Source organism: Elephas maximus, chromosome 27 (assembly GCF_024166365.1).
Source record: "Elephas maximus indicus isolate mEleMax1 chromosome 27, mEleMax1 primary haplotype, whole genome shotgun sequence".
Taxonomy (NCBI): Eukaryota; Metazoa; Chordata; class Mammalia; order Proboscidea; family Elephantidae; genus Elephas; species Elephas maximus.
Genome location: NC_064845.1, coordinates 34,181,632 through 34,205,318, shown reverse-complemented (window position 1 = coordinate 34,205,318; position 23,687 = coordinate 34,181,632). Strand labels below are relative to the sequence as shown.

At 41.5% G+C, this 23,687-nt stretch overlaps 1 protein-coding gene across 1 annotated transcript in view; it reads right to left on the bottom strand.

Moving 5' to 3' along the window:
• The window catches only part of CPNE4 (copine 4), a 621,882-nt gene that overhangs the window by 43,141 nt on the left and 555,054 nt on the right, over positions 1-23,687 (bottom strand). Inside the window, exons 9-10 of the mRNA XM_049870893.1 lie at positions 15,736-15,822; positions 14,956-15,015 (exon numbers count right to left, since the gene is read on the bottom strand). Coding sequence (XP_049726850.1) covers positions 14,956-15,015; positions 15,736-15,822 — 147 coding nt within the window. The remainder of the gene's footprint in view (positions 1-14,955; positions 15,016-15,735; positions 15,823-23,687) is intronic.

Below are 23,687 nucleotides of genomic sequence, written 5' to 3'. Positions count from 1 at the left end.
GTTCCATTGGTCTATGTATCTGTTGTTGTACTAGTACCAGGTTGACTACTGTGGCGGTATAATAGGTTCTAAAATCAGGTAAAATGAGTCCTCCCACCTTGTTCTTCTTTTTCAGTAATGCTTTACTTATCTGGGGTCTGTTTCCCTTCCATATGAAGTTGGTGATTTGTTTCTCCATCTCAATAAAAAATGTCGTTGGAATTTGGATCAGAATTGCATTGTATCTATAGATGGCTTTTGGTAGAATAGACATTTTTACAATGTTGAGTCCTCCTATCCATGAGCAAGGTATGTTTTTCCACTTATGTAGGTCTCTTTTGGTTTGTTGCGGAAGTGTCTTGTAGTTTTCTTTGCATAGGTCTTTTCCATCTTTGGTAAGATTTATTCCCAAGTATTTTATCTTCTTGGGGGCTACTGTGAATGGTATTGATTTGGTGACTTCCTCTTCAATGTTCTTTTTGTTGGTGTAGAGGAATCCAACTGATTTTTGCATGTTTGTCTTCTATCCTGATACTCTGCTGAACTCTTCTATTAGTTTGAGTAGTTTTCTGGAGGATTCCTTAGAGTTTTCTGTGTATAAGATCATGTCATCTGCAAATAGAGATACTTTTACTTCTTCCTTACCAATTTGGATGCTCTTTATTTCTTTGTCTAGCATAATGGCTCTGGCTAGGACCTCCAGCACAACGTTGAATAAGAGTGGTGATAAAAGGCATCCTTGTCTGGTTCCTGATTTCAAGAGGATGCTTTCAGACTCTCTCCATTTAGGATGATGTTGGCTATTGGCTTTGTCTAAATTCCCTTTATTATGTTGAAGAATTTTCCTTCTATTCCTATTTTGCTGAGTTTTTATCATGAATGGGTGTTGAACTTTGTCAAATGCCTTTTCTGCATCAATTGATAGGATCATGTGGTTCTTGTCTTTTATTTATATGATTACATTAATTGTTTTTTCTAATTTTGAACCATCCCTGCATACCTGGTATGAATCCTACTTGGTTATGATGAATTTTTTTTTTTTTGATATGTTCTTGAATTCTCTTCACTAGAATTTTGCTGAGGATTTTTGCATCTACATTCATGAGGGATATAGGTCTATAATTTTCCTTTTTTTGTAGTGTCTTTACCTGGTTTTGGTATCAGGGATATGGTGGCTTCATAGAATGAGCTTGGGAGTATTCCACCTTTTCTATGCTCTGAAGTACCTTTAGCAGTGGTGTTAACTCTTCTCTGAAAGTTTGGTAGAACTCTGCAGTGAGCTGTCCAGGCCAGGGATTTTTTTTATTGGGTGTTTGATTACCTTTTCAATCTCTTGTGTTGTTATGGGTCTATTTAGTTGTTCTACCTCTGTTTGTGTTAGTTGAGGTAGGTAATGTCTTTCTAGGAATTCACCCATTTCTTCTAGGTTTTCAAATTCCTTAGAGTACAATTTTTCATAGTAATCTGACATGATTCTTTTAATTTCAGTTGGGTCTGTTGTAATATCACCCATCTCATTTCTTATTCGGGTTATTTGCTTCCTCTCTTGTTTCTCTCTTGTCAGTCTGGCCAATGGTTTATCAATTCTGTTAATTTTTTCAAAGAACCAGCTTTTGGTCTTGTTAACTCTTTCACTTATTTTTCTGTTCTGTATTTCATTTATTTCTGCTGTAATTTTTATTTGCTTTCTTCTGGTGCCTGAGGGTTCTTTTGTTGCTCTCTATGAATGAATTTTTCATTCATTTGTTCAAGTTGTAGGGATAATTCTTTGATTTTTGCCCTTTCTTCTTTTCATAGGTGTGCATTTATTTATATAAATTGACCTCTGAGCACTGCTTTCACTGTGTCCCAAAGGTTCTGATAGAAAGTGTCTTCATTCTCATTGGATTCTATGAATTTCTTTATTCCATCCTTGATGTCGTCTATAACCCAGTTATTTTTGAGCAGGGTATTTTTTTTTTTATTTATTTATTGTTTGGTTTCCAAGTGTTTGATTTCTTTTCCCTGCTTTTTCTGTTATTGATTTCTGCTTTTACGGCCTTATGGTCAGAGAAGATGCTTTGTTAATATTTCAATATTTTGTTTTCTGCTAAGGCTTCCTTTATGACCTAACACGTGGTCTATTCTAGAGAATGTTCCATGTGCACTAGAAAAGAAAGTATACTTGGCTGCTGTTGGGTTGAGTGCTCTGTGTATGTCTACGAGGTCAAGTTGGTTGATTGTGGCATTTAGATGTTCCATATCTTTATTGGGCTTCTTTCTGAAATGTTCTGTCCTTCACTGAAAGTGGTATGTTGAAGCCTCCTACTATAATTGTGGAGCTGTCTATCTCACTTTTTAATGCTGATAGAGTTTTCTTTTTTATGTATCTTGCAGCCCTGTCATTGGGTGCATAAATATTTAATATGGTTATATCATCCTGGCATATTGTCCCTTTAATCATTATATAGTGTCCTTCCTTATCCTTTGTGGTGGATTTAACTTTAAAATCTATTTTGTCAGAAATTAATATTGCCACTCCTGCTCTTTTTTGATTGTTGTTTGCTTGATATATTTTATTTCCATTCTTTGAGTTTGTTTTTTTGTGTCTCTAAGTCCAAGGTGTGTCTGTTGTAGGCAGCAAATAGACTGATCATGTTTTTTAATCCATTCTGCCACTCTGTCTCTTTATTGGTGCATTTAGTCCATTTACATTCAGCGTAATTATGGATACGTATGAGTTTAGTGCTGTCATTTTGATGTCTTGTTTTGTGTGTTGTTGACAGTTTCTTTTTCCCACTTAATTTTTTGTGCTTAGCAGCTTATGTTTATGCATTGTATTTCCCTCTTATTCATTGTAGTTGATTTTATTTCTGCTGAGTCTCTATTTTTTTCTTTTATTTTGATGTTAGGATTTCTTTCCTTTGTGGTTACCTTAATATTTACCCTTATTTTTCTTTATATTGCCTTGTCTTCCTCTCCATATAAAAAATCTATGACTACATTTCTTGGTTCCTCTTTATTATTTCAATGTTGTCTTCTTTTACGTAATGATCGCTGTTTCCCTGTTTTGAGTGTTTTTTTTAATCTCGATTTATTTTTGTGATTTCCCCATCTGGGTTGACATCTGATTGTTCTGTCCAGTGTTCTAGTCTTGGGTTGACATCTGATTTTTCTGTCCAGTGTTCTAGTCTTGGGTTGATATCTGATATTATTGATTTTCTAAACAGAGAACTCCCTTTAGTATTTGTTGTAGTTTTGGTTTAGTTTTTATGTCCCTAAACTTCTGTTTATCTGGAAATGTCCTAATTTGGCCTTCATATTTGAGAGACAGTTTTGCTGGATGTATGATTCTTGGCTGGAAATTTTTTCCTTCAATGCAATCATCCCACTGCCTTCTTGCCTGCATGGTTTCGCTGAGTAGTCCAAGCTTATTCTTACTGACTCTCCTTTGTAGGTGACTTTTTGTTTATCCCTAGCTGCTCTTAAAATTCTCTCTTTATCTTTGGTTTTGGGAAGTTTGATTATAATATGTCTTGGTGACTTTCTTTTAAAATTTACCTTATTTGGAGTTCAATGAGCATCTTGGACAAATATCTTCTCATCTTTCATGGTATTAGGGAAGTTTTCTGCTAATAAATCTTCAACAATTCTCTCTGTATTTTCTGTTCTCCCTCCCTGTTCTGGTACTCCATTCACTTGCAGGTTATTTCTCTTGATAGAGTCCCACATGGTTCTCAGGGTTTCTTCTTTTTTTTAAATTCTTTTATCTGATTTTTCTTCAAGTATATTGGTGGCAAGTGCTTTATCTTCAACCTCACAAATTCTGCCCTCCACTTGCTCAATTCTGCTCCTCTGACTTTCTACTGAGTTGTCTAATTCTGTTATTTTATTGTTAATCTTCCAAATTTTTTTATTGCTTTTTCTCTATGGATTCTTGCAGCTTATTAAATTTTTCATTATGTTCTTGAGTAACCTTTTTAATTTCTTCAACTGCTTTATGTGTGTGTTCCTTGGCTTGTTCTGCGTATTGCCTGATCTCCTTCCTGATGTCTTGAAGAGTTCTGTATATTAGTCTTTTGTATTCTGCATCCGGTAATTCCAGGAAGGCACCTTCATCCAGAAGATCCCTCGATTCCCTGTTTTGAGAGCTTGTTGAAGTGATCATGGTCTGCTTCTTTATGTGATTTGATATTGACTGTTGTCTCTGAGCCATCCGTGTTATTGTAGAGTTTATTTTATGTTTGCTTACTGTATCTTAGCTTCTTGCTTTGTTTTGTTTTGATATGCCCAAATAGGTTGCTTGAGTGAGCTAGCTTGATTATTTTCACTTCCGAAGCTGTAATGTCCTGTCCCCAGATGGCTAGAGTTGTTAGCAGGTATATGAATAAGCCTACAATTTCATTCACCTTTCTTGTATGGATTCAGCTCAGGTGTCCAGGTAGTTGGTCATCAAGTGTGTGGTACAGGCTGTGTCCTACAGTCTTGGGGGGCAGGGGTGATTGGCATAGGTACCGGTATGTGGTTGCAGCAGGGGTTCATGCTTTGAAGAAGGCAGGGGGCTGACAACCATCCTCTCTGAGTGTCTGTGAGGAAAGTACGTCCCTGTTCCCTAGAACACACAGGTGGGTGGGTTCTGCAGATGGACCTTGGGCACCCAATGCTTTTGGTTGTAAAGACTGGGAGGTAGCAGTTATCCTCGGACCCCAGTCATGGGTGGCTGGGTGACCTGAGTGGAGCCACCAGTCTTGAAGCCCCTGCTGTGTTTAGGTGAGGACCCTATTTAATAGGCAAAGTGGTGTCAAACCTCAGACACCTACCTTTCCACTGCAGAGCTAAAACAGGTGCAGTCTGTCAATGAGGGCCTATTCTCCTGAAATAGGCCAGCACAGGTCCATGCAGGGGGAACAGTATTCAAAGTCTATGGACTGTTTATGCCTGGACAGGAGCCATTTCTGTCCTGAGCTCCCTAGGTTAGTGGAGCTGGAAGATTATCTTTTCCCCAATTGTGAATTTATTCCTTCTCCAAGGCCGGAAGAACGGCTCAGGTCATGCAACAGGACCTATCTCAGGCCCAGGGAAATCAACAGCCACTGATGCCAGCTTTGGGCGGGGGGCACGGTAAAATATACGCAAGTACTTAGCTTTTGCTGAGAGTGCCGTTCTTCCCTGGTTTTGGAGTTGTGAGTAGGCTGTGCGTCTGGATGTTTCTCCCTGAGGAAACTGTGGCCAAATGCTACCACCAGCCTGCCGCAGCCGCTCCCGGGAATGGTGCCTGAGGGTTCCCAGCGATTCAGGTCTGGCAACTCCTCTCCGCTTCTGAGCCATCTCTCCCTCCCCCTGCTGCTCAGTCTGTTTTCTAACTTTGCCTTTGATGTTCAGGGCTTCTAGCTTGTCTTAAATGTAATCTTTTTTTTTTTTATTAACTTCTATTAAGCTTCAAGTGAACGTTTACAAATCAAGTCAGACTGTCACATATAAGTTTATATACACCTTACTCCGTACTCCCACTTGCTCTCCCCCTAATGAGTCAACCCTTCCAGTCTCTCGTGACAATTTTGCCAGCTTCCAACTCTCTCTATCCTCCCATCCCCCCTCCAGACAGGAGATGCCAACACAGTCTCAAGTGTCCACCTGATACAAATAGCTCACTCTTCATCAGCATCTCTCTCCTACCCACTGTCCAGTCCCTTTCATGTCTGATGAGTTGTCTTCGGGGATGGTTCCTGTCCTGGGCCAACAGAAGGTTTGGGGACCGTGACCGCCAGGATTCCTCTAGTCTCAGTCAGACCACTAAGTATGGTCTTTTTGTGAGAATTTGGGGTCTGCATTCCACTGATCTCCTGTTCCCTCAGGAGTTCTCTGTTGTGCTCCCTGTCAGGGCAGTCATCGGTTGTGGCCGGGCACCAACTAGTTCTTCTGGTCTCAGGATGATGTAGGTCTCTGGTTCATGTGGCCCTTTCTGTCTCTTGGGCTCTTAGTTATTGTGTGACCTTGGTGTTCTTCATTCTCCTTTGATCCAGGTGGGTTGAGACCAATTGATGTATCTTAGATGGCCGCTTGTTAGCATTTAAGACCCCAGACGCCACATTTCAAAGTGGGATGCAGAATGTTTTCATAATAGAATTATTTTGCCAATTGACTTAGAAGTCCCCTTAAACCATGGTCCCCAAACCCCTGCCCTTGCTCTGCTGACATTTGAAGCATTCAGTTTATCCCAGAAATTCTTTGCTTTTGGTCCAGTCCAGCAGAGCTGACCTTCCATGTATTGAGTATTGTCCTTCCCTTCACCTAAAGCAGTTCTTATCTACTAACTAATCAGTAAAAAACCCTCTCCCACCCTCCCTCCCTCCCCCGCTCATAACCACAAAGTATGTGTTCTTCTCAGTTTATACTATTTCTCAAGATCTTATAATAGTGGTCTTATATAATATTTGTCCTTTTGCCTCTGACTAATTTCGCTCAGCATAATGCCTTCCAGGTTCCTCCATGTTATGAAATGTTTCACAGATTTGTCACTGTTCTTTATTGATGCGTAATATTCCATTGTGTGAATATACCACAATTTATTTAACCATTCATCCGTTGATGGACACCTTGGTTGCTTCCAGCTTTTTGCTTTTGTAAACAGAGCTGCAATAAACATGGGTGTGCATATATCTGTGTGAAGGCTCTTATTTCTCTAGGGTATATTCTGAGGAGTGGGATTTCTGGGTTGTATGGTAGTTCTATTTCTGTTTAAGGTAACGTCAGATAGATTTCCAAAGTGGTTGTACCATTTTACATTCCCTTAAATGTCATCTTATCACTCGTTTTTTGGGTCTTTGTTTTAAGAGGGTTCACCAGAAGCATCTGACTACTCTGCCATCTTAGCTGCACCTGCTGGACGGTTTCTAAGAGAAGCCTCCGTGAATTGATCTCAGATATTTGCTGAATCTCTCTTATCATCTGCTTTGGCACTATCAATTGCTAGGCAGCTTTTGTGGAGCCCTGGTGGATCAGCAGAGCCCTGGTGGTGCAGTGGTTAAGAGCTTGGCTGCTAACCAAAACGTTTCCAGTTCAAATCCACCAGCCACTCCTTGGAAACCCTATGGGGCAGTTCTACTCTGTCATATATGGTTGCTATGAGTCAGAATTGATTCAATGGCAATGGGGGTTTGGGGCAGTGTTTTTAGATCTGTATACATTCCAAGGAGCCTTGGTGGCACAGTGGTTAAGAGCTCAGTTGCTAACCAAAAGGTTGGCAGTTTGTATCCACGAGCTACTCCTTGGAACCGAGAGTAGTTTTACTCTGTCTTATAAGGGCTGCTATAAATTGGAATCGACTTGATGGCAACAGGTTTTTTTTTTTTTTGTAGACATTCCAAAGAAAGGTGATCCAAAAGAATGTGGAAGTTATTGAACAGCGTCATTAATATCACATGCAAGTAAAATTTTGCTGAAGATAATTCAAAAATGGTTGCAGCAGTACATTGACAGGTAACTGCCAGAAATTCAAGCCTGATTCAGAAGAGGACATGGAACGAGGGATATCATTGCTGGTGTCAGATGGATCTTGGCTAAAAGCAGAGAATACCAGAAAAATGTTTACCTGCGTTTTATTGACTACCCAAAGGCATTTGACTGTGTGGATCATAATAAATTATGGATAACATTGCAAGGAATGGGAATTCCAGAACACTTGATTTTGCTCATGAGGAACTGGTATGTAGAAGAGGCAGTCATTCAAAACAGAACGAGGGGATATTGTGTGATTTAAAATCAGAAAAGTGTGTGCCAGGGTTGTATCCTTTCACTAGACTTACTCAATATGTATGCTGAGCAGATAATCTGAGAAGCTGGCCTATATGAAGAGGAATGCAGAATCAGGATCAAAGGAAGACTCATTAACAATCTGTGATATGCAGATGACACAACCTTGCTTGCTGAAATTGAAGAGGACTTGAAGGACTTAGATGAAGATCAAAGACTACAGCCTTCAGTACGGATTATATCTCAACATAAAGAAAACAAAATCCTCACAACTGGACCAATAAGCAGTATCATGACAAATGGAGAAAAGATTGAAGTTGTCAAAGATTTCTTTTTACTTGGATCCACAATCAATGCCCATGGATGCAGCAGTAAAGAGGTCAAATGATGTATTGCCTTGGGCAAATTTGCTGCAAAAGACCTTTGTAATGTGTTAAAAAGCAAAGATGTCACTTTGAGGATTAAGATGCACCTGACCCAAGCCATAGTATTTTTAATGTCATATGCATGTGAAAGCTGGACAATGAGTAAGGAAGACCGATGAAAAACTGATGCCTTTGAATTATGGTGTTGGTGAAGAATATTGAATATACCATGACTGCCAGAAGAACAAACAAATCTGTCTTGGAAGAAGTATAGCCAGAATGCTCCTTAGAAGCAAGGATGGTGAGACTTTGTCTCTACATGTTCTCAGGAGGTACCAGACCCTGGAGAAGGACATCATGCTTGGTAAAGTAGACGGTCAGCAAAAAAGAGGAAGGCCCTCATTGAGATGGATTGACAGAGTGGCTGCAACAATGGCCTCAAACATAGCAATGATTATGAGGATGGCACAGGACTAGGCACTGTTTCGTTCTATTGTACATAAGGTTGCTTGAGTCGGAACTCTCTTGAAGGCACCTGACAACAACAACAAGATATAACTGGACTTATACAATGAGCTTTTATGTAGAGCCTTGGTGCTCAACGGTTAAGTGCTTGGCTGGTAACGAAAAAATTGGCAGTTTGAACCCACCCAGGAGGTCCGAGGGAGAAAGACCAGGAGATCTGCTCCCATAAAGATTACAGCATAGAAAGCCCTATGGGGCAGTTCTAATCTGTCACATGGGTTCAATATGAGCCAGAATTGACTCAATGGCACCTAACAACACCAACATTGTTTAGTCTGGACCATTTCTTAAGTGATAAGTTGAATTCTCGTTCTTTATTTCCACAAACTCCATAGGGGGTAGAGAATAGGAACCTAGACCAGATGGAAAGACCCCTGAGGCCATTTCCTGGAACCTGAACAATTTCTCATGGTTCCTTGCTTATTGGGTAATCTGGTCCTGTCCAGTCCTTATAATTATCATTTAAAATCACTTTATCATAGTCCACTTAAAGGAAATGCTATACTTTACATAGCCTTAATTTACATTTAGGTTGTTTTTAACTTGTCTCTGTGATAATTGGTGTTACAATGAACATCTTTGTGCCTCTGGAAAAGCAATAACTTTCAAAAGTAACCTTTAATTCTTCCACTATTTTCCTCCCAAATACCTTATGGCGTCTGTCTCTTCTATGCCATCTATAATTCTGTATTTGGTGTGTGGAATTCTAGTATCTGGTTTTATTTTTAGCTGCTGTGCCATGTGTCAAACATATTGAACCAAATCTCTCTCCCTGTAGTCTTTGTTTCACCTCCACCTTCCTCTTCCAAGACTGTGATGCAAGAGTTGCTCTTGGGTTGCTATGACTCAAGGGTTCACATAAGGCACAAGGATTATCCTTAGGGGCATCCTTGACCTCCTAAAAATACGTGCAAAATTGGGTGTGTACATTTTCTAAAGAGAATGTATATGTCATGTATCAGGTTCTCAAGTTATCCAGGTCACCAAAAAAGAACGAAAGTCAATGACTAGGCCCTTTTTAGCATCATTTATCTCTTTCCCTCCCCTGTGTCTTCTTGGCTTTGTCACGTTCTAGCCTAAAACTTTTCTTATGTAATCCTCAATTGCCATATTCCTTTCCTACTTGTGCCTTTCCTTCACTGCGAATCTTCTTGAATAAATATTTATACCTACTGTGTCCACTCCCTTACCTTTGTTTAGATCCTAAATCTTTGGCCTCTCCCATCTCATTCTGCTGAACTTGCTCTTTCAAAGATGATAGACACCTATGCATCAAACGAGTTAACCATTGTTTTTTTATTCTTTTCCATCTGACTTCTCTTAGTATATGGGATTATTGCCCTCCATCTTGTAAGCTTTTCCTCTGTGAGCATTTTAGTTACTGCTTGCTCCTGGACCTCCTTCTCCTCCTCTGGCATCTCTTCTCTTACTATTTTCCAGTGTTTCCCTTGATGCCAAATAGTGGTCTTCTACCATTTTCTGTCATCAGAATTCTTCTCTTTAGCCATCTCATTCAGGCTCATATATATGCAACTCCCATCTCTCTCCTGATATCTAGGTCCATATTTATAAGTACCATCTCCATCAGATACCTGAAAGTATCTTTAACACGTCCCAAACCAAATTCATCATCTTGTTCCTCAAAGAGCAGATTTTTGTAATGGTCATACATCCATAAACAGGACCATCATACTCTGTCCATCAGGCACAAATACTTTGAGTCATTCTGGACTCATGGCTGTCCTTGCTTTCAGTCTCCTCACTGTATCATATGCCGTGGCTTATTGACTGTCTCTCCACAATACCTCTTCCTACTGTTACCACTCTAGACTCTTTAGACTCTTATTACTGTCACCAGGACTATTGCAGTGAGTGTAATCTCATCTTGCTGCTTCTTTCAGACTACCTTCAGGACCAACAATGGCTTTCACCAAACACTTTCAGATTCACTTCCCCAAAGCACAAGACTTATTGCTTCAGTGCCCTGCTCAAGATTCTTCTGAACTTTCCCATATCCACCAAATTACCTCAAACTTCCCTATTCTGGTTTTCAAAGCCTTTCAAGTTCTGTTCCCAAACCACTTCCCTAAAACTCCTCCAAATATGCCTGTTTATCAGTATTAACTCAAGCAAGGATTTACATTTATCATTAGAATATATATACATATATATATATATATATATATATATATATATATATATATATAAACCCCATTGCCGTCTAGTCGATTCTGACTCATAGAGACAGTATAGGACAGAGTAAAACTGCCCCATAGGGTTTCCAAGGCTGTAAATCTTTTCTCTCTCTCTCTCTCTCTTTTTTTTTTATTGTACTTTAAGTGAAAGTTTACAACTCAAGTCAGTTTCTCATACAAAAACTTATACACACATTGTTATGGGACACTAGTTGCTCTCCTTATGTGACAGCACACTTCTCTCTACCTTTTATTTCCCGTGTCCATTCAACCAGCTCCCATCCCCCCCGCCTTCTCATCTCACTTCCAGACAGGAGCTGCCCACATAGTCTTGTGTGCCTACTTCAGCTAAGAAGCACACCCCTCACCAGTATCATTTTATGTCTTATAGTCCAGTCTAATCTTTGTCCGAAGAGTTGGCTTTGGGAATGGTTTTAGTTTTGGACTAATAGAGAGTCTGGGGGCTGTGTCCTCTGGGATCCCTCCAGCATCAGTCAGACCATTAAGTCTGGTCTTTTTACTAGAAATTTGAGTTCTGCACTCCACTTTTCTCCTGCTCCATCAGGGATTCTCTGTTGTGTTCCCTGTCAGGGCAGTCATTGGTGGTAGCTGGACACCATCGAATTCTTCCAGTCCAAGGCTGTAAATCTTTACAGAAGCAGACTGCCACATCTTTCTCCCACAGAGTGATGGGTTCGAACTGCCAACCTTTCAGTTAGCAGCCGAGTGCTTAACCACTGGGCCACCAGGGATATAGATGTATGAATATTTACATTTTTTAAAGTAAAAACCTAGTATCATATTTATTCTCCTAGTTCTTTATTTTTCCTAAACCTAACTCCTCTTTAAGGGTCAGTGTTCGATTCATCACAATTCAACAACAGTATCTTGAATACCCACTACACATCATTTTGGTACCTGAAGAGAACGACACCCCATCTTTAACACCCAAGGCTAGACCAGGGGCACCCAGTGTCTGTGCAAGACACAAAGGCTTTTTCCTAGCTGCTGTTTGTAATACTTGTTGGTCAGGATCTGGACTGGAAACCAATGGCCACTCAAGAGAGGGGATTGAGGAGAGTTTAATAAAGGGGCAATTTGAGAAAGACTAAGGGAAAATGACAAGAGAGGGAGGGAAGAAGCAATTACTAGGACTCAGTAAGAGTACTACCTGAGGAGAGGGCACCCAGCAGGAGTTCCGGCTTTCTATAGGGTCTCTACGGTCACTGCCTAACCACAGCCTGATTGGCAGAGAGCTGGGGGAATATGTGCCCCAACTTCTCTCTCCTCCCATTCTCTGGTCTCTGGCTGGTGCCTCCTATTGGCCAAAGCCAACCAAAAGCCAAATGCAAGACAGTCCAGCTGCTGTATCCAAAGAGGCTGGCTTCCTGGGGCACAGAAGGGGAAAGGAAAGAGGTAAAGAGTAGGTCTGGAAGAGGAAATGAGAATTTTCAAAAATTTATGTCACCTTTGGCTCTTGGAGGTCTTTTTCCAGGAAGATAGAAAGTTAGTCTTGGCTAAACTTTTTATTCTCTCCCCTCTGCTCATCTCCATGTGAGGGGGCCCTCTTTTCCTCTCTTCTCATCTCAGCCATTTTCTTGTGCTGCCAGATGGTTTCCGTAAAATTACTGGGCAGATAATAAACACTTATAGATCAAATTAAACAAGACAGATACACTTTTATTAACAGTTTGCATCACAGTTTATAACTTACATTAGATTGTATCGGTTGAGCAATAAGAAATTAATAATGAGAAAGCTGACTTAATTTTGGAGGAAAATGGTGATGAAATGACTGGCATTTTTTAAATATACGGCTTAAAATAGAATACATAGCAACACTCTTCTGAGTCCCTAGGCTTAACCCCTACAGAAGGAAGGGCTTCCTGGCAGGCACCATTGATGGTCTGCCCCCATCTTTTTAGCATCCATCGCTACACACTCCTCCTCTTCCTATTCCTTGCTACACACTGCTTTCCCCCTGTTTCTCCCACTACACGTCCCTCAGTGGGCACTGGGGGGAGCTGAGAAGCTGTGACGGGGTGGGGTGGGGAGAATCCCTGAGGTGGTACCTTCCAGTGGAGCAGGTCAGCAAAAGAAAGGAGGGGAGAGTGAAGCAGGGAGGGCAATCTTCTGTGTCAGGCAGGCCACAAAGACATCTGTGAGACAAGACGTGGAGCTGGGGTCCTTCTGGGGGTTAAATCTCTGGTTTTGGTTGGGGTAAATTATTTGCCACACCACTCCAAGGGCAAAGGAAGCCTCTGAAGGTTAAACAAAGAGCTGTTCAAGGGCATGAGATCTATAGAATCTAAAACAGACCCAAATCAATAGAGCTTTTGCTTGAAAACCTATAAATAGTTTCCTGAAATCACTGCTTTGCCTACAGTCTTGGAAAACTATTTCCTGTAGTTCTCCTTGATGACATTGCTAGCTTCTCTACTTCCATCCGCATATACCCAGAGCAGTGATGAGCCACAGGCCAGCTAGAGTCAGGTGTGAATGCCTGTAGTGAACGTTTTCTCCTTCTGTGTGTCCCAATGTTCATGCAAGAAGACGAGATGGGTTGTCAGTAGAGAAACTTAGGCTTTAAGAAAATGACCAGACTGTGTAATTAACTCCTGTTAAGTATTAGGGATAAATGAAGAATGCCCTGAGTTTAGGCAGGAAGTAGGTAGAACCCTATGAGATTAGCGGAGAGGATAAACCTCTAGCTAGGGACAAGCTGGCCTACTAAACAGCCCCCTATCTCTTTCCTGTTGGAAAACCCCTTTTAGTCCTTGAAGCATCACCATCCCTGGGCCCAGGAATACATTGGTCCAGTCTACTCCCTTGGGATCAAACCTGGACAAAAATTAAACCTATTTCCCTTGCTTTCCTCACATGACTGAGCTCATCTAGGGAGCTAAGCAGGGCTGAGCTTCATGCAGATGCTTCTCTAAGATGAGAAAGAGATGCTGTACAAATTGTTTACATCCAGGCCCATTTCTCATAGGTTTTAGCAGGTTTATCTTTTGCCATCTGGGGATTCTCTTTCTGGAGGTCACATCTGCCCAAATCTAGTAGTATTTTGAATATTAAGTCAGTGAAAACCAGTTGTGTCAGAGACAATGGACACAAAATCTCTGACACAAAAACACATGGCCCACCTGGGCACTTTTAAAGGGCCCAGCCTACTCACCTAAATATACATTAAATAAAACAAACAAACAAAACAAACCTATCGCCGTTGAGTCGATTTCAGCTTATAGCAACCCTATAGGACAGAGTAGAACTGACCCACAGGGTTTCCAAGGAACAGCTGGTGGATTCAAACCGCTGACATTTTGATTAGCAGCCAAATGCTTAACCATTGTGCCACCAGAGCCCAAAATATGCATTGTTCTTGTGTGCTGTTGAGTCAATTTCAACTCGTAGCAACCTATAGGACAAAGAAGAACTGCCCCACAGGATTTTCAAAGAGTGGCTGGTAGATTCGAACTGCTGACCTTTTGGTTAGCAGCCAAGCTCTTAACCACTGTACCACCAGGGTCCCAAATATACATAAAAAAAAAAATACATTAGGAGAGTATAAATCTCTTGGGCTCACAGACTATAGGACAGAATCCTCAAACTGCCCACTGAGTCTATATACCAAATCTACTTCTCAACCTTGATTTCAACCTACTTCTTCAATCCTTGGAATTCATCTTTCATTGCTCAGTGAACTATTTGGATGGTTTTCCTTGGCACAGACCCTTAGCCATGATGTTTGTGTTCTGGCCACATGAACATAATTTAGTGGCATGTACTTTGGCTTGGTGGGACTTACCAGCAAGGTTCACTTCCTTCCCATCCTCCTGACTGGGGGATGGGATCTGGCAATGTACACCCTGGCTCGTGCCTCATATAGTTACTGAAGGAATTAGGAGTGTTCCTAAAGTCACCTAAAGTTGAGTGGCATGAGTTTTCTGCTGTGTCATTAAAAACTATACTCATAGGAGAAAACAGAGGAGTATAGATTCATTTTAAAAACCAACATGATACTATACCGTATTTCAGGAATAAGACTTGAACAAGGTTGACTAGGGTTTTAACAGATTTTCTCCTGATTTTGCCCCCAAACCTAACATTGCTCTCCACCCCTTGTTCCCTGAATAAGAACGAATGTGGAGACAACTTACTGTAAACTGGATTTGGCAACCACCCATGATGTAGTCCAAGAAAGAATGCATCTTGTGGATCTACACAGGAGGAGGGGACAGGAAACCAGTTAGTAACAGCATGACCGGTTTCCTCACAGACTAGAGGCCTGAGCTTCGGGGGCAGTCTGCTAAAACCAGAGGAAAGAGCAGGGAGAGATCTACAAATCAAAGGTCTGTTGATTTTATTCCCCTAAAGGAGAGAAAGTAAGCAATGCTCAATACAGATGGGCCTGTGAGGGCTGCATGTATCCATCTTTTGCTCCCTTCTCCTCCCTCTTTGGTTTATGCATGATTTTAATTAGCCTCTCCCTATAGACTGAAAGCTATATTTTCAAGGGTCACCACTGTTTTGAAATTAATAAAATCTCACATTTGGCTTCTGCCTTGCTTCCCCGTGCCAAAGTCCCCATCTGATAATACTTGTAATACTGCAAGTAATTAGATTGGCAGCTTTAACATCACAATTTCCTGAGGCCTTTACTGAGAGTTTCCAGTTAGCTATATCCTCTCCCTTGCCATGAAGAACAGTGATCAACATTTCTTGAGCACTTACTATATGCTAGTATATACTCAACACCCATTATCTTATTTAATTCTTAGAATAACCGTATAAGGGTATTTAATATATCGACTTTCTGATTTTTGTTTTAAAAAAAGATCATGCCTTCTTTACACCCTTCCCCTCTGACTCTACAATCTAAGCTCTTCCCCGAGACACCCTGCCTTCATACTCCTAGGAGAAAGGGGCTGTGCACATACCTTGCACTGATTCAGAATCACAATGCCCGAGTTCTTGTAATTTTTCTTCTTAGCTTTGTACTTAGGGTTGATGCACTCCCACTGCACCTGAAACAAAAGGAGTCACAGGAGAGCCTGCTTGGGAAGAAGGTGAATTATTCAATAAGGCCAAGACACCAGGCACTGCTATGGATGGACTGAAGGGCTGACAAATGGCATCTAGGTGGTCAACCTTGCATCTACAGGGGCGGTGATGCACAGTGGTTGAGAGTGCAGACTATGGAATTAGACTCTCTGGTTTGAATCCCTCCACTTCCCGGCTTTGGCAAATTATTTGACTCCTCCATGCCTTGGGTGTCTCTTTTGTCAAATGGAGCTCATAATTATATCTATCTTATAGGATTGTTTCAAGTGTTAAATAATTACTACATGTAATACACTTAGAATGGTACCTGGCACATGTAAATGCCTACTATTAACAAGGTCAAAACAGGTGGTAGACAGCAAAGATCTGCAGACACAGTTGAATGATGTCCAGGTACTGAGTCTTAGTGCCTGGGAATTGACGTAAAAGATAGGAAAATTGAGGAATGCTTAATAATAGCTCCAGGAAGTTAATGGGACAACAATGAATTTACACAGAACTTCACTGGGAACTAAAATAATGAATTGATATATGTCACATAAGTGGCACAGAAGTTCTCTATGGGACCTTCATTAGGGCCTCTTCAAGGAATGGATGGCATCAGAGCTGCAGGAGTAGCTGGGAACTGGGGGCCCTAACCGGGAGCTAAGGAGTTACCTAGGGGAACAGGTGTCAGTGTTCTCCAGCCTATGGAAGATTTCATGGGACAAAATCGATTGTGGGTCAAACAACCAAGAGCCATTGAGTACGCTCTAGAGTGTGTTCAAGAACCAAGGTTGCCAGGAATCACTGGTATCACTCCCTTGACTGGTCTACATGGGAACAACAGGACTGCCTTAATGAGACTCTAGTTGTCTCATACCTGACCCAGAGATGGCCTGAGGACTCACTCAAAGCGAAGCACTGGTTTCTGGGTCCAGGTTGACCCTGGAGCTCAAGATTGTTCTGCTGTGGTTGGGGAGGCCAACAGAAGAAGTGAGTGGGAATGATGCTGAAAATTGTGGAAGTATCTCTGGGGCCTGGAACTGAGTATGCCCATCTGCCAAGATAAACTCACCAGGGAGGAGCTGCAAATTTGCATTTTTATCAAGCACCACAAATGATAATGATGATCTTGTTAATTTGGGAAGCTCAGCTACAATAAATAGGAGCCCTGGTGGCGCAGTGGTTAAGCGCTTGGCTGCGAACCGAAAGACTGGAGGTTCGATCCTACCAGTTGCTCCGTGGGGGAAAGATGTGGCAGTCTGCTTCCATAAAGATTTACAGCCTTGAAAACCCTGTAGAGGGAGGCAGTTCTACTCCATTCTATAATGTTGATATGGGGTCGATGGCAATGGGTTTTGTTTTGGGGTTTGCTATAAGATATATCTTAACTAGTTTCTTAAGTTCATTGTTCTCCTCGTTGGCACATATTCTCCCTTCTCCTCCCATTTCCTTACCCTTCTCCCAGCCCTTATTACGCTTGTCTATGCTCAGTTCATATTCTGGGATTGCTCACTTTTTTGCCAATAATGAGAATTCCAAGTTTCATTCTTAAACACTGGTGTGAAAAATAGCCACTCCTACATCAGCTCCTAGGAAAATAACCGTGTCTTAAAAAGCCACACAATTCACACTTTTATTCCTGGGGTCATTTCCAAGGGAAAGGTAAAAAATGTTGTACACCTAAGGGTATTAAATGCAGTGCTATTTTTAAGAGTGAAAATTTTAAACAAAATTCCGGTATATCAATATAGGTTTGGTGACTTAAATTATGGTAATTGATGGAATGTGCACCCTATGAAAAATGATAATTTTGGAGATCAAGCTGCAACGTGGAATGGTGCATATTATGTAATGCTAAGGGAAGGGAGAAGAAAAAAGTATGTGTGTACATCTTGAAGGTACATGAAAACATTAAATGATATTGGTGAGTTGGTGCTGACTATGGGATATTTAAAAATACTTATATGTTTATTAATATTGTCACAGTGGTACTTGGGCACTTTAATAATACAATAGCTAGACTGGCGGGTCATTGTGTCAAACCTGCTGTAGGAGAGATAACGGGTGTTGATGGAGAGGATGGGCAGAAGACATGAAGAGGTATATACCACTATCGCCCTTTCTTCTTTATCCATGTGTAATTTTGTGTCAAAATATAAACAATGGTGATGTTTCTTTTCACCACCTATAGCAGAAACTGATGGGGTCCCTAGGTGGTGCAAATGGTTAAGTGCTCAATTACTCGCTGAAAGGTTGGGGTTTGAACCCACTCAGACGCACCGCAAAAGACAGGTCTGGTGATCTGTTTTCGAAAGCTCACATCCTTCAAAACCCTGTGGAGCAGTTACTCTGCACACATGGAGTTGCCATGAGTCAGACTCATCTCGAGAGAAACTAACAACAACAACAGAAGAAACAGCTGGTGCCCTAGTCACACCACCGTGTTCCCACCATTTCAGTTCACATTGGCCTGACTTCCAACTGCCACATCAGCATTAATTTGTCCAAGAGGTTTCTCTGGCCTCAGACTTCTGGTCACAGGAACTTCCATGAGGCCAACTGAAAATGTCAGGGGATAAAATATTCCTGGAACCAGCCCTCAACTAATGACCAACATGAATTGGTGTATACATACCCTAGCTCCCTCCCGCTCTGGGTGGAATAGCTCTGATGGTTGTATTCTACACTTGTTTCTACCTCAGCAGGGTTAAATCTGAGTTGCTCACAGTGGCAGCTGGCTTGATAAAGTATCATTTATTGTCTTTCTTTCCTTCCCAACCTCACTTCTCCACTCCCTTACTGTGAGTGGAGTGTTTCCTTCACTTTCCATAGACGCTCCCTACACTTACATTCTTATCTCAGAGTCTGCTTCTGGGGGAATCCAGACTAAGATACCACAGGGCTGTCTTCCGTAGTATAGACAACAAATAAATAACATATTTTGTTTAAATGGATTCTGATGATTGCTTTCTTTAGTATATATTCAGTTCAGGATATTAATGTCTAAAGGTAAATATCTGGACTGTCACTTCTCGATCTGGGGAAAGTGATATCTTCTAGATCCTTCTGCTCCTGCCCACCATTCCATGGGTGTTGGATTCTAGGATTTCCACTCAGGAGACAAAGGGGCTCCCTGAACAGTAGGAAGTGTCTGAAAATGAAGCACAGTGTCTGAGGCCACCTGAGTGAGGTAGATTGATACAGTGGTGGCCCTCAATGATCCATTCTTATACTTGTCCACGCATTTGTATGGACACGCTGACTCTCAGCTTAGCCATGGGGCTTGTTTTTTTTTTTAACCAGTGGGACATTAGCAAACATGATACGAGCAGAGCCTTGAAAAGTGCCTGTATATTGGGGCTCGCTCCATTCTTGCTGCTGGGAAGATTTCACCACCATAAAAAAAGCTTAGGATAAAAGAGCACATGGAGAAAGGCCCGAAGCATCCCAGCTGAGACTTAAATGCATGACTGAGTCCAGCTGGCGCCATGAGGAGCAGAGATGAGTTGTCCCAGCTGAACTCGGCCCACATTGCCAACCCAGAGAACCGTGAGTAAATAAATGATTGTTTTTTCAACCAAGGGGTTTTGGGGTAATTTGTTACTCAACGACGGATAAAACGGATAGCGTAGTTTCTCACTGGGGAGATTCCAGCAGGGACCAGGCAACCACATAAAAGTGTGGAAGGATATGATTCTGCACTGGCTAAGGGGACTCCAAGACTCCTTCCAGATCTGGGATTCTTGGGAAAGGAGAGACAGAGACAGGGAGAGACAGAGAGAGAGAAGGGAGGGAGAGAGGAAAGAAAGAAGGAAAGAGTCAAAACTGAACTTGAAATTCGGAGCTCTTCAGCCCCGTTTTATTTTTTAAAGGCCTAATCTGTCACAATGGTTGCCTTTCTTTCCCTCCCTTCGGTTTTCTTCTCATTTCCTCTCCATGTGGATGGTGCTTGATAAGTAAGAATCCTATCCTGGGTAGAAACAGATCGAGTATTTTCAGACCTAGTATTCCAAGTCTCTCCTAAGCCCATCCAAATAGAAATGGCCTTTTCTCCAAAGCTTCCTCTAATGTTACAGTATAAACAAGTGGCTTTAGGGATTTACGGAACAATTGGAAGGAAAAGACTCTAAAATTAACTGTGCTTATTCCTTTGTCATTCTAAATAATTGCTATTAATCTCAGTTTCTTCAATCAAGCAGGACCTTGCAAATGAAATCATGAATAAGTTAAAGGGTCCCAGTTCTGTTAAGGAGTACAATAATGGTCTATAAAAAGCCTACTCATTTCCACCTCAGGCTAAGCTGGACCAGTGGTGCGGGAAGGTTTGCTCAGTAAGAGAAGGCTTTAAGGAAGCTGAATCAAAACCAGGGGTGCTTGGGGCCTTTGTGCCTGTTGGGTGGGAACAGGGTGCTGATGAACTAAGTCTGGTAAATATCCTGCATCTGCCCTGGAAGGAAGCTGTACTATAACTATGGGGTACACACTTCACTTCCACAACCCTGTTTAACACTCCACAGCACCTGCTTTTAAAGATGAAAGACCCAAGGCTCATAGAAGCGAAGGGACTTGCCCAGTTCACCCAGGTGGTAACTGGTAGACCTGGGATTTACACTGACATCGGTCTCACCCCAAAGCCTGACTTTTTTTTTCTTTTACCTTGTGGTTTTTTTTCCTATATATTTTATTACATTCTTTCTCTTTCTATTTTAAACTTAACCTTTACATATTTTTTATTCTTTTACTTTATTTTTATTATGCCTTAGATGAAGGTTTACAGAACACACTAGCTTCTCATTAACAATACACATATTGTTTTGTGACATTGGTTGCCACCCCCACAACATGTCAACGCTCTCCCCTTCTTGACCTTGGGTTCTCCATTACCAGATTTCCTGTCCTCTTCTGCCTTCTTGTCCTTGCCCCTGGGGTGGTGTGCCCATTTAGTCTTGTTTTGTTTTATGGGCCTGTCTAATCTTTGGCTGAAGTGTGAACCTTAGGAGTGACTTCGGTACTGAGTTAAAAGGGTATCCAGAGGCCATACTCTTGAAGTTTCTCCAGTCTCTGTCTGGAGACTGAAAGTCTGGTCTTTTTTTTGTGAGTTAGAACTTTGTTCTACATTTTTCTCCAGCTCTATTGTGATCCCTGTCAGAGCAGTCAGCGGTGATATCTGGGCACCATCTGTTTGTACTGGACTCAGTCTGGTGGAGGCTGTGGTAGTTGTGGTCCATTAGTCCTTCAGACTAGTCTTTCCCTTGTGTCTTTGGTTTTCTTCTTCCTCCCTTGCTCCAAACAGGGTGAGACTAGTGGAGTATCTTAGATGGCTGCTTACAAGCTTTTAAGACCCCAGACACTATTCACTGAAGCAGGATGTAGAACATTTTCTTTACAAACTATGTTATGTCAATTGAGTTAGATGTTCCCCGAGACCATGGGCCTCAGCCCTCAGCCCAGTAATTTGCCCCTCAGGGAGTCTGGATGTGTCTATGGAGCTTCCATGATCTTGCCTTGGTCAAGGTGTGCTGGCTTCCCCAGTATTGTGTACTGTCTTAACCCTTCACCAAAGTTATCACTGGTCTACTGTCTATTTAGTGTTTTTCCATCTGTACCCCTCCCTTCCCTTGTAACCATCAAAGATTGTTTCTTTTTGTGTGTAAAACTTTTCATGAGTTTTTATAATAGTGGTCTCATATAATATTTGTCCTTTGGTGATTGATTTATTTCACTCAGCAGAACACCCTCCAGATTCATCCATGTTGTGAGATGTTTTGCAGATTCATCACTGTTCCTTAAAATTTATCAGTTTTCTGTTGTGTGTATGTACCACAGTTTGTTTATCCATTCACCTGTTGATGGGCACTGAGGTTGTTTCCATCTTTTTGCTATTTGTGAATAATGCTGCAGTGAACATGGGCATGCATATGTCTATTCGTGTGATGGCTCTTATTTCTCTAGGATATATTCCTAGGAGTGGGATTGCTGGATCATATATTTCTATTTTTAGCTCTTTAAGGAAGCACCATATCATTTTCCAAAATGGTTGTACCATTTTGCATTTCTACCAGCACGAGGTACCAGCAGTGCATAATTGTTCCAATCTCCCAGCAGTCTCTCCAACATGTTACTTTCTGTTGTTTTGATTTGTGCCAGTTATGTCAGGGTGAGAAGGTATCTCATTGTGGTTCTGATTTACATTTCTCTAACGGCTAGTGATCTCAAGCTGATTCCTCCCGTGTCTGTTAGCAGCCTGAATGTCTTCTATGGGGAAGTGTCTGTTCATATCTGTTGCCCATTTTTTAACTGGATTATTTGCCTTTTTGTGGTAGAGGTGTTGGATTTTTCCTGTAGATTTTAGAGAGTAGAGCTTTGTCAGGTTTGTTATAGCCAAAAATTTTTTCCCAGTCTGTACGTTCCCTTTCTACTCTTTTGGTGAAGTCTTTTGATGAGCATAAGTGTTTAATTTTTAGAAGATCCCAGGTATCTAGCTTATCTTCTAGTGTTTGTGTATTGTTCGTTATAGTTTGTATCCTGTTTATGCTGTATATTAGGGCCTCTAGCATTGACCCTATTTTTTTCTTCTATGATCTTTATTGTTTTGGGTCTTCCACTTAGGTCTTTGATTCATTTTGAATTAGTTTTTGTGTATGGCATGAGGTAAGGGTCCTGTTTCATTGCTTTGCAGATGGACATCCAGTTTTGCTAGCATCATTTGTTAAAAAGACTGTTTTCCCAATTTCATGGACTTTAAGCCTTTTTTGAAGATCAGATGACTGTAAGTGGACGGATTTACATCTGGGTTCTCAATTGTGTTCCACTGGTCAATGTATCAGTCATTGTACCAGTACCAGTTGTTGTACCAGTACCAGGCTGTTTTGACTACTGTAGCTGTATAGGAGGTTCTAAGGTCAGGTAGTGCGAGTCCTCCTACTTTCTTCTTCAATAATGGCAAAGCCTGACCTTTTTTAACCACAATGCCTTCCCCAAGGAGAGTCTTGGAGGTGCTTTCCTATTTGTGCCTGGAAGTTTCTCCTTTGGCCACTTGAAAGTAAGGATGTTCATGAAGGTTACTTAAGAAATAATAAAGGTTGATAAAAATTTACTCCATACTTTCAGATGCATGGCTCTCACAGGAGGAGGGAGCTTGAAAAATGGAGTCTCCAGTTCTTCTCTCTGACTCTGCATGCTGAGGTTTCTCAGAATTCAAGTGTCCTCTATCCTCTCTTCTCTCCCTAGATGATCTCATCCCTTCTTTTGGTTTTAAACACCTTCTCTTTGTTGATGGCTCCTAGAATATATCTCCAGTCTAGTCTCTCCTGTGGGTGACAGTTTTCCAAACCCAACTCTTGAATTTTCCTCACAAACTAGGCCTCTCTGCCCCAAGGGTTCCTCATCTCAGGAAACCATACCAACATCAATCCATCTATCCATGAGTCATCATTTTCTTTCCTTTCTTTTCTCCTCATACCTGATTTCTCAACAGATCTTGTAGCTCCTACGTGGTATAAGGCCTAATACTAAGGCTCAATATTATTTGTTGCCTTGGTATCTGGTAAAATTGGGAGGGCCTCAGATGACCTAACAGCAAGTTCCCTTCCCCGCTCTGCTCCTTTGGATATCATTCCCTGGCTAAACAACCCTCTTTATCAAGGGGACCAGGCACAGTTCCTGTTAATCCCTGAGTAACAGGTTTCAGTTTCCTGCAGCCTATAGAATTGTTCAAACAAGCCGCTAACATTCTCTTGTCGGAGCCAGGTGACACCCCACCTTCTTGAAGCTACAAAACCTGCCTCCCACAGCCCTGCTTGTTCACTCTGCTCCAGAGTACAACCCCATGTGGCCTTGCATG